The sequence below is a fragment of the Medicago sativa genome, chromosome 7 (assembly GCF_051527215.1).
Source record: "Medicago sativa cultivar Bolivia chromosome 7, Bolivia_mono, whole genome shotgun sequence".
Classification (NCBI taxonomy): Eukaryota; Viridiplantae; Streptophyta; class Magnoliopsida; order Fabales; family Fabaceae; genus Medicago; species Medicago sativa.
In genome coordinates this window covers 104,577,320-104,588,093 of record NC_140755.1, presented here as the reverse complement: position 1 = coordinate 104,588,093, position 10,774 = coordinate 104,577,320, and the positions used below count along the sequence as shown (strand labels likewise).

The window sequence follows — 10,774 nt, the reverse complement described above, 5'->3', positions numbered from 1 at the left end:
AGGATGAAAATATGGATGTAAATGAGTCGAATCGAACTCATCTAGAATTGACTGGATAAAAATTAGTTCAATTCGAGTTTGAAATGAACATTTTATTTAGTTCGAGTTTGACTCATTTAGTGTTTACGAAAAACTCGGTTTGCCTCGTTATGTTAAATTTGTTTGCTAGAATCACATAATTAAAAAAATTATCAAAAAGGTAAAAGAAAAATTATATCTTTAACCTTTTGATTTTTCATTTAGAAAGAAAAGGATTGAATTAAAATAACACTATCATAAACATGCATTATTTAAAGGATTGACACAAATACAGATATATAACATGCATGAATAAATATGCAAATAAATATGGAAAATTAAACATGCAGCAAAAGCTATAAAAATCCAAAAGCAATAATACAAAACAGCACACTAGTATATAGTAATTCCACACACACACATGTGTACGTGTATACACAGAGTCGAGCCATTTTTTTTTTTCAAAAAGGAGGAGAATTGAACTCACTTAAACTATGCTTGATAAGAATTAGTCCAACTCGAAACTCGACTTGAGCTGCATACAAACATTTTTTTTACTCTAGTTTGAATCATTAAAATCAGCGAACAACTCGGTTCAACTCGTTTACTCAAATCGCTGCAAAAGGAAAAGGAACAAAAAAGAAAAAAGGAGGGTTACGAAGAGTAGCAGTCCGGTATAGAATAGAAGTATGGTTCTAAAATGGGCCAAAACATAAAGCCCAAGGAGAATCAGCATTAGAATAGCTTTAAAACCCCGAAACCCTAATTTCACAAAACATTTGCGGCGCTGCGAAAACTCTCCTCCTTACTCTTCTCGTCGTCTCCGATCTCAATTTCAGGTAACACTGCTTTTGTTTTTGTTATTCGAATTGGAATTTGAATATCATTATTTCTTCCTCCTAACAGATCAGATCTTGATTTGTCTGTAGTGTGAAAATGTCGCTCGGAGAAACTGCTTGCTCATACGCCCTTCTCATCCTCGAAGATGACAACATTCCAGCAACTGCCGACAACATCACAACTTTGTTGAAATCCGCAAAGGTTGATGTTGAATCCTTCTGGCCCGCTTTATTCGCTAAACTTGCTGAGAAGAAAAATATTAGGGATTTGATTGCCAGTGCTGCTGGAGGTGGAGCAGCTGTTGCGGCTGCTCCAGTTGCAGCATCAGGTGGTGGTGCCGCTGCTGCTCCAGCTGCTGCTGCTGCTGAGAAGAAACCAGAGCCAGAGGAAGAAGAGAGTGACGAAGAAATGGGATTCGGCTTGTTCGATGAATAGGTTTTATTTTTAGTATAATTTTGTGTCGATCTATTAGCTCTTTGAATACTGGTTGGTTTTATTTTGCTATCACTTGAGGATTCGGCCTAGACCAAGTAAATGTTTTGTTATTTTGCTCTTCTTTTTGAACATTTCACTGCTATCAAATCTTCTTATTTTGTGTTTGTCTTGACATGTTTCTTCAATTTCATAATTGATACAATTTCTAATTTTGAGTTTGAGTTCTTTAAATGATATGATTGCTTGCTTGGGTTATGTTTTCTTGAATTTCAAATTTGTATATAATTGTTCATTATCTTTTATCTTTTTAGGTAGTACTTGTTTTATTGTTGTTTTCAAGTCTTCTGAATTTCATATCAATTGAGATTTTCTTATGATCCTAATGGATTGGTTCGGTTCATATGCAGTATTGATCAATGTAGTACATTATTTGTTTTTGAGGGTTTAAAAAATGAAATCGAATGTTAATGATTTTGTGACAAAGGTTGAAATAGACTCCCCATGTACGTTTGTTGCTGCTATACCCTTTTTCTTTTCCTCTTTCGTTTTAGATCATCAAAGCTTGGGATTAACACCCACTGCTTCTCTGAGCTTGTAATCAACTCCTGTTGGTTATCTCATTGGTGCTTCTCCTCTTAGAAACCATCATTGAGTCTTTTCTGCCATTTCAAGTCCTTCGTTGCTGACGTTGGTGTATTTAGGACACTGTCAGGTGCATTGGAGTAGGATTTTAAAAGACCATCTTTGCTTGAAAATGTCTAAGAATGCAAGAATGACTTGTAAGATTTTAAAACCTAAGATTTCAAAGGATTTATATCAATAAGCTAATTGTGTTTTTCCTACATGCTTATGGGGTGTTTTGTTTTTTTAACAGTGTATTACGCTATTGAAAATATGTTCTGTACATAGAGTCGTCTTAAAATAAAAAGTTCGTTTGAAGTAGAACTAATAAGTTGAACATATTGCTAAAATTGTACGAGAATGAAATTGTAGGAAGCCCCAAAATCCACCCCGGTGAAGGTACCTCTAACTATATACACTAGAAGTTTTCTTCACGCGGATCAAAGTAAGAAACGACTTTTACAATCCGCACTTGGAAATGAATTTCGTTGGACATCAATGAAAAGAGTCACTGTGAGATTGTTGTATGAGTATTGTGTGCGTTTTTAACTAAAAAGTCTCCAAAATCCACTATATAAAAGAATCTTTCACAATCTATAAAAAAAAAAAATTAACCAAAGGAATATACAAGTTGTGAGAAATTTCATTTGAATATCAACGGATTTCGTTGTATTAAAAAAGGTTTAGTGTCTTAATTAAATATCACAAGATTATTTATATTTTTTAGTCTTGATTGAATTCCATCGATAAGTCTATGAAAATCTTTTGAAATCTCAATCCAATTCACCCAATAAGGAGCAAAGATCTTAAAAGTTGATGGAATTGTGAGACTTTTCAATAGGCCACTTTCCAATTCACCCCATAAGTGGCATATTGAAAAGTTGATTTAAGTGGCCTATCCATGTGTGTTTTTCTCCCTTCGATCAAAAGAAGATGGAAAAAAAGTTGTTTAAAAAATGGTTGTAGAAATAGCATTTCGCATTCAATAAATAAACTCATTTTGAAACGAAACTCCATTTGCATAATGTAATTGAATCAAATGTCAGCTTGCAAACTTTGAGAATGAAATTGAATCAAATGTTTGCTTGCAACTTAAATCTAGACATAGTTTTGAAATGTACACATTTATCTCTGCAATTGTTCTAGTGTCACATATGAGATGATTGAAATTGTGCATTTAGGTAATGCATCTTTATCCGTTTACATTGCTCAAATTTTCTTTCATATTTTTGTTTTCTAACAACCTACAGGAAACAGTATTTAACTGTCGTTGGACCAACATTACTGATGTTGGTGTCCAGTTTTGAAATTTTGGCGCCTTTTACATTTATTTATTATTTTTGCATTGAGCCATTGGATAAGTTAATAATTTTTTTTTTCTTGCAATGTTTTTATTCTTTATTGATAGTGATGGTTGAAAATGCGGTTGAGTCAGAACCAAGTTGTGTTGTTTTAAAACTGCCTAAGGTTGAAGCTTTCATTGAAGTGAAACCTTCTATTGAAGATTCCGTTGAATTGAAACATTATGGTGTTTCCATTCATCTTGACAATGAAATAAACACCGCGCCATTTTTTTTACCAAAGATAGATGAAAATTCTGAAATGATATGATTAATTAGGTTCGTCAACAAGTAACAAAGGCGGGATTTACTATAGTTATAGAGAGATCTAATCTCCAAAAACCAATGTAAATGTTGCGTTGTGAAAAGAGTGGTGAATATAAATCACCAAATAGGAAGACAAAATCAAAACTTGAAGACACAGACTTAAGAAAATGTGGATGTGAGTTTAGGATGTGGGACCTAATTTTGCTCTTCGTATAAGTAATTGCTTGGTTTGACATTTGCAATTGCATTCTCGTGTCCCAATGCAACTTCAACGCGACTTTTAGGAAGCTACAGATTCCTTCTTCAGCTTAGACGTGTGTTGGTAGCTTATCCCACCGCAATTCCAAACATTAGATAAGATGAATCATTATTTCAACAAAAAAAATCAAATTCAAGTTCTCTCCAAAAATTTCTCCTAATGGGTACTCAATCACTTAGTTAGATGGATCATATTTTTTCAGTTTCATATCAATTCAAAAATGGCTATTTGAAAATTAGATTTAATTTTTCTTTTTGTCTTAACTCTGATCAGGTACAGATGCAAGTGTACCACATTGGGGTCACTTGACCCCACTCCTTGCTTTCTATTTCAAGCAATTATAGCATGATTTTGCATTTTGACCCCACTTTAAATTGTATCTTGACCCCACATAACCAAACTAATACATTGAAGGTAAAGCAATGTCATGTTTGTAAATTAATTTTAAACTATACTTCCTCTAGTCTCAAATGTAAGCAATTTTTTTTATATTATTTGTTAAATCTTTGATATTTTAGTTATTGTCCCCTCTTAAAATAATAGATTGTCCTCATTAAATGAAAATTTATACTATAAAAAGAGTATTTTTTTTCATGAGTTTTATAAAATCAAATGTGTAAATGCATTTGAGATGGAATTTTAAATGATTTTTACCATACTTTTTAAATATAAAGACACGCAAATAACAATTTTAATTTGTAGATGTTAATGAGTATTTAATTTTTTCAATATATAACAGTACAATGTTTATAATGTCAAGTATTTTTCTCAATGATAATAATGTTACTAATTTATTGCTAAAAATTTTGTATAACTATTTATCATATAAAATCTTGCCCCCGCTTGTTAAAATTTCTGGATCCGTCACTGACTCTGATACTCATGGACGGAGATCTTAGTAATATTAAATTTAACTGAGAGTATGTAAAGTGTGACCAATAATTATTTCCGCTATACCTCAAATTCAATTTCTTTCAAAAACGATTCACCATTATTCTTTGAATCATATAGGGATCGGTTTTTTTGTTTTACCATTAAATGTTCTTATTCTTTGGAGGTAGCAAATAAATCCTGAAATATGTTATAAATATAGTTTAAAAAAGTATTTAAAATTTTAAGCATCTATAAATCATCATAATGTAACTAATAATACTGATAAATTTGTACAAAAAAAAAACTAATACTGATGAATTAAATTCTGTAAATCTCTGATAATAAACCTGTAAATCAATAGTACTAATAAATAAAAATTATATACCAACAAATTATGATTATCTTTATTCACTTAAATGTACATCTCATTTTTTTTTCTTATTAATACATAAAAATATTTATAAAATGTGCTATAACAAAGATTTAAAAAAGATGCGAGTAATAGTAGTTTGATATATATTTTTAGCTTGAACTGAATCCATTTTAAAAATCAAATCCAAAATATAATCAAACTCGATTGTCAACTTCATTTCTATATTTATTTTCAGTTTTCAAGTTTTTTTTTTCAGCTTCCTTCAGTTAAATTTAGACAAATACGTGAGACCCGTAGAAAACAATTTCTATTTCAGTTTCTTAAAATTGTTAGTTTTACATATTGACAAGAAGAAAAAAAATACTTTTAAAGTGAGTCATTGTAATGTAGAGAAGATAAAATACCAGTTAAGATCATTTCAGAAAACAGTAAAAATTGCTCTTCTGACATTTAATTTTTTTTTCTTCCGGAAATGCAACACAGTTGTTCACTTTAGGCGTCTTTTTTCTTTTTGTTAACAAGTAAAACTAACACAAATTTTAAGAAATGAAAATAGAAAATGTTTTCATAAAGTAAATGAGCCGTAATACTTGGATACATTCTAAAGTCCAAGTCCCTAGTGACATCACTTGGTGCAACATAGAAGTCAAATTAATTCCACATGTAAGAGCAAATTTACATTGTATCCCCTTCGCATGCAATATTCTTGAAACTGAGTGTAAGAATAAGAATAATCAATACAAATTGAATATAAATATTACATACATACATACATACATACATACATACATAAATCTATCATACCATTTTTTCATTTTAAACATATAATATGACCAAGTACAATGCAATATTGTCATGCCCTATGTTGAACCAGTATGAAATAAGAAAAAAACGGCATATCTTTTCTTATAAAATATTGACGTACAAAGCCTACAACTCACAAGCTCACTGATCTTCATACATCAACATCTGAACGTGTTGGGAACTCAATGCCCCTAAGTGCAGGTATGTTTTCTAAATCCTCTTCTGAAAACAGCGGGAACAACCATAGAGCCTTCTTTGTGCCAAAAACCTATAAAATAGGTAAAATAGAGATTTAAAAAACCACAGAAGTGAATGACTGCATTCACAGGCTATTAGTTTAATTAGAGATCATGTGGTCACAATTACTTTTTGATAGACATTGTTCAGATTATTCCTCCATAGAAGACTTCGTTTCATGTTGAATTACATCAAATTCATCACATTACTTAAGATTATTCTGTGGCAATCAATATAATCTATGAAGATGATTCCTCAGTGGAAAACTTATGTTAAATTGCATTAAAAATATAACATTGACATCATTAAAAGTTAAAACTATGTTTTGGTCACAGAAGTAAGGCTGGACAGCGGGCAAGTTCAAATCCAAGCCTCCCAATCTGACCCAAACAAAAACGAGATATTTAGGGCCCAATTAGGTCCAATAGCCCTTTTGAGATGGGCATGAAGTGGGGTCATTGGTTTGATAATTGCTGTTCCCACTTTTGAGTTTGCTAAAAAGCTCACCCGGCAGCAGTTAACAGTCGAAATTCCTTGTTCCGCGGCAGTTAACTGCCGAAGTTTCATTTTTTTTAGTGTAAATCCGGCGGCAATTAATGGCCGGTGGGGGTAAATGTGTAATTTACTGGTGTTTCATAGCAGAAGCAGAAGTGGGAACAGCATTTTTCCATTGGTGTTGGTGAGTTAGTTGCGGCTTGTGCCAATATTAGGTCAGGTTGGTTTTTGGGCCCCTTGTCCATTTTTGGGGCAATAATGAATGACAAGTCTAGGCTCGGTTACTGCTGACCTGACTCAGTACTAGGCCAGGACCACCAACACTTTCCAAACATGTCGTCTCCAATCTTCCCTAACCTAGAGAATAGAGATAGCTCAAGATCTTGGTCTTGTCTCCGCCATTACCTACACCATCGAGGACCGTCATCTACAACTTTTGTGATCTCTCCGTCTGCAACTCAAACAATCTCTCTGTCTACAACTTGCCACTGTTTGTAACCTTATGTTGAATGGGCTCGGTCGCAAATGAAATTCTTTTCAACCCAATGACCTGCAAACCTGATAGCAAAGGGAGAAGTGGGAACAGCATTTTTCCATTGGTTTTGGTGAGTTAGTTGCGGCTTGTGCCAATATTAGGTCAGGTTGGTTTTTGGGCCCCTTTTCCATTTTTGGGGCAATAATGAACGACAAGTCTAGGCTCGGTTACTGCTGACCTGACTCAGTACTAGGCCAGGACCACCAACACTTTCCAAACATGTCGTCTCCAATCTTCCCTAACCTAGAGAATAGGGGTAGCTCAAGATCTTGGTCTTGTCTCCGCCATTGCCTACACCATCGAGGACCATCATCTACAACTTTTGTGATCTCTCCGTCTGCAACTCACACAATCTCTCTGTCTACAACTTGCCACTGTTTGTAACCTTATGTTGAATGGGCTCGGTCGCAAATGAAATTCTTTTCGACCCAATGACCTGCAAACCGGATACCCCCACACACACACACACACACACTTGCATTTTCTACCAGGTAATTCAGGATCGGGTCAGTTCGCAGGCCCTTGTCCAGCCCTACTGAGAAAGTGACTTGAGGGAACCAGGGAAAAGTTCTTGCATCCTCCTGAAGTAAGAACTTTCTTACTCCAGCTCCCGAGGGCATCTTTACGGTCTATTTTTGTTCCACACATTTTATATTTCTATATCTTTCCTTTTGTCATTCTTTATTTACAAGAAATGACTAGAGATCCCTCCTTCGGTGATAAAATTCCTGCTCCAAGAGGATGGGCATTTCTCTTGGGGGGAAGATAGGTCAGACAGGCATATGGAAAAGCATTTTTATGCTTTTGCATTATCTCATTCATTCCTTACACTTGTTCCTATAACTTAATTCATGGATATAAACTTACCAAGTAGCTCTTGAAACAATATGTTGCATTACTCCTCACTTTAACCAATCCTTGTTTGGTGTTCATACACTTGAACCAAAGATATTAAAAAAACACATTTTCTTATTTACATTATTAGTTTTAACTCTAAATATATAAAAATTAGTTTAATATTGTTAAACATTTTTTATGTTGTTCCACCGTCATTTTGTATTCAATGGCTACTTGATATTTGATATTACCTGCTCAAAATTCTTCTTCCTTCCCACGTCGTACCTCCACCTAACTCCTTTTTTCTTTTCATGAACCTAAAACATCATTTTCAAAGATAAACTTTCACATAAAAGAAATCACTAAGCTGCAGGAAGAATAATCAAGAATATACAAGGCTGATATCTTAGTTTTCTGAAAACAGTGCCAATTGTTTTCAAAATTACCTGGTATACCAGGCTTTGTAAACGTCAATGCCAATGAGACAACAACGAATGGATAGTTGAACAAATTAATAAGTGAAGCGAAAAATAGCCCTCAAATACTTATCCCCATAGTGTCCTTATCAAAAACGACCAAACGGTTTTGATTATTCTGTTGTAAAAGTTTAAAAATAGCCTAGCATGATTCCATACCATGACAACAGGAATATGCTGGTTCTCAGACACAATTTGGTGATATCGAGGATGACCATTAACCAATTCAAATAGGGTAAATAAAAATAATAATATTGTATTGATTACCTCTACTGAAGTTGTGTTACTTAACAGAAGAGATAAATGCATGACTATGAAACAGAGAAGACTCAGCGCAAAGGCTAAATTGAGAACTGCATCAAGGCAATCAATCTGTAAGGAGCAATAATAGTCACAACAATGCAATAAAAAGCTAGTCTTGAGTGACTTGGTCTATACAAGAAAAATGCTTATACTTACTGGAAGCCAAGAAAATGGCAGAAAATCCTCCAGGAGACAATTTATGATTCTTGGCTCCACCTACACCAAAGAATCTGAGAAAACTAGGGATCAGAGCTAAGCAAACCAGCGTTGTCTCGAGGAATGTATACAGCTACAAATAGTGGGGGGCAAAAAAAAAGAAAGTTAGGAATAGCATACTAGAAGCAGCAAGTACTTCAATTTCTTCTAACAGCACCCCTTAGTTAAGGATGTATCATCAATGTATACTGATATAGCAGTCGTATTAAAATAATGCAAAAATCAACAAATCTCTCACTAAAATTTCAGTGTTAGATGCACTTGCGTACAAAAATTAAGAATTTTTGAATCGTTTGGTTCAGATTGACGGATTTTATTCATTTAGTGTCCTTTACAAATTCAAGAATGAATTTGGTGTATTCAATGTTACAGATCCGAAGGCATGGGCAGTTCACACACTTTTATTTTGTCACATCTGTCGGCATTTTTGTTGTTTTTTGCTATAAACTGGAGTGTTGTGAATTCATCATATTTTGATTTAGCTGCTTTAAGATTTGTATTGTTCTTGATTGATGTAAATTTTAACAATTTGAATGAATGAATAAATATCCTTTTGTTTGTCAAAGAAAGAAAGAAAGAAAGAAAGAAAGAAAAAAGGAATTAAGAAGTGAATCTTGAGTTAATTATAGTCTACAACATTGAAAGAAGAATGTAAAGATGAAGAGAAAGATAGATACCAAGAAGAGAAGAAAATACTTGTAGGTTCGTGCCCCAACGCAATTGACGACCCAAATGCAATGATGATCCATCTTAAGAACACACCTTTGACCTATAATAATGATATAGTAGTAATAACATTAGGAGCAAAACCTAACCTAATTGATAAGAGAGAAGAAAAAAAAAGGTTAGAAGGAACTTACAGATAGAGCAGTGATGACAACGAGGAGGCTTGGCGTTTTGGCATCGAGTACAGTAACCAACGGTGGAAGGTGTTGTTGTTGTTGATGGTGCCTCCTCTTCTTCCTCCAATTCGAATTGGACTTCGTTTGAAGGTGGTGGAACAGCAACAGCAACAGCAACAGCAGGAAGTTGAGGAAGTGGTGTCCAATTGAGAGGAACAGAACCAGGATCATTGAAAACGGCCATAAAGTAAGACCAAGTGAGTAGAAAAAGAAGAGTGTGAAATAAGAGAAGAATAAAGAAGGCGGAGAAAAAGGAAGTGGAGGAGGATAAAGGAAACAAGTGAGGACCCCAAGTAACGAAAACGACGGCGTAGTAAGTGAGGATAACAATAGCGGCGAATAAGAGAATCATAAAGTAACCTAGAACTCTGAGAGCGGAACACAGTTTAAAGAGATTCATGTTTTGCATTATCATTATTATTATTCTTATTCTTGAAGAAGAAGAAGAAGAAGGAAGAATTCGCCTACTGTTTCTTCGTGCTATTGGGAAAAGGCGTCTCCATATATCCGAAGCCAGGATTGAGAGATTGATTGATTGATTGAGAGATTTTCGGGTTCCGCGGCGGATCCAATCCCCCCTCCGGATGTTAAATACTACTGCTATAATCTCTAATCTTATTTGCAAGAGAAAATTAAAATGTTAACCAATGTTACTTGAATTTGTGTTATTATTATTATTATATTGAAAATTGAAAATTTGTGTCTCGGATACTTCTTAACAATACACTAAAAATATCAATTTTTTAATTCAATTGATAAATGATATATTTAGCCTATATTCTGGACTAGATAAGTCGTTTATTAAATCAACCTAAAATACGACGTTCTCTTATAATAGAGATCAGAGGGAATCGAAAATGAGAAATTGAAGTTCATCTTGGTCCCTAACAAGTTCATGTATCTATGTCCCACGTAGTGAATCGTGTTTTTGTAATTAAACAAA

The 10,774-nt window shown here is 33.8% G+C and overlaps 1 protein-coding gene and 1 pseudogene across 2 annotated transcripts; one reads left to right on the top strand and one right to left on the bottom strand.

Moving 5' to 3' along the window:
• Nucleotides 1-795: 795 nt before the first annotated feature.
• Nucleotides 796-1,502, top strand: LOC146911725 (large ribosomal subunit protein P1w pseudogene; annotated as a pseudogene). The gene is made up of 2 exons (XR_015019063.1): nucleotides 796-857; nucleotides 948-1,502. The product of XR_015019063.1 is annotated as a large ribosomal subunit protein P1w pseudogene (transcript).
• Nucleotides 1,503-5,659: 4,157 nt separating this feature from the next.
• Nucleotides 5,660-10,392, bottom strand: LOC146911724 (DHHC-type zinc finger family protein). The gene is made up of 6 exons (XM_085726639.1): nucleotides 9,790-10,392; nucleotides 9,607-9,698; nucleotides 8,870-9,002; nucleotides 8,678-8,763; nucleotides 8,186-8,251; nucleotides 5,660-6,098 (listed from the first exon to the last, which is right to left on the bottom strand). The coding sequence occupies exons 1-6, from the start codon at nucleotides 10,244-10,246 to the stop codon at nucleotides 5,982-5,984; spliced, it is 951 nt and encodes a 316-aa protein (XP_085582765.1). The 5' UTR covers nucleotides 10,247-10,392; the 3' UTR covers nucleotides 5,660-5,981.
• Nucleotides 10,393-10,774: the final 382 nt, after the last annotated feature.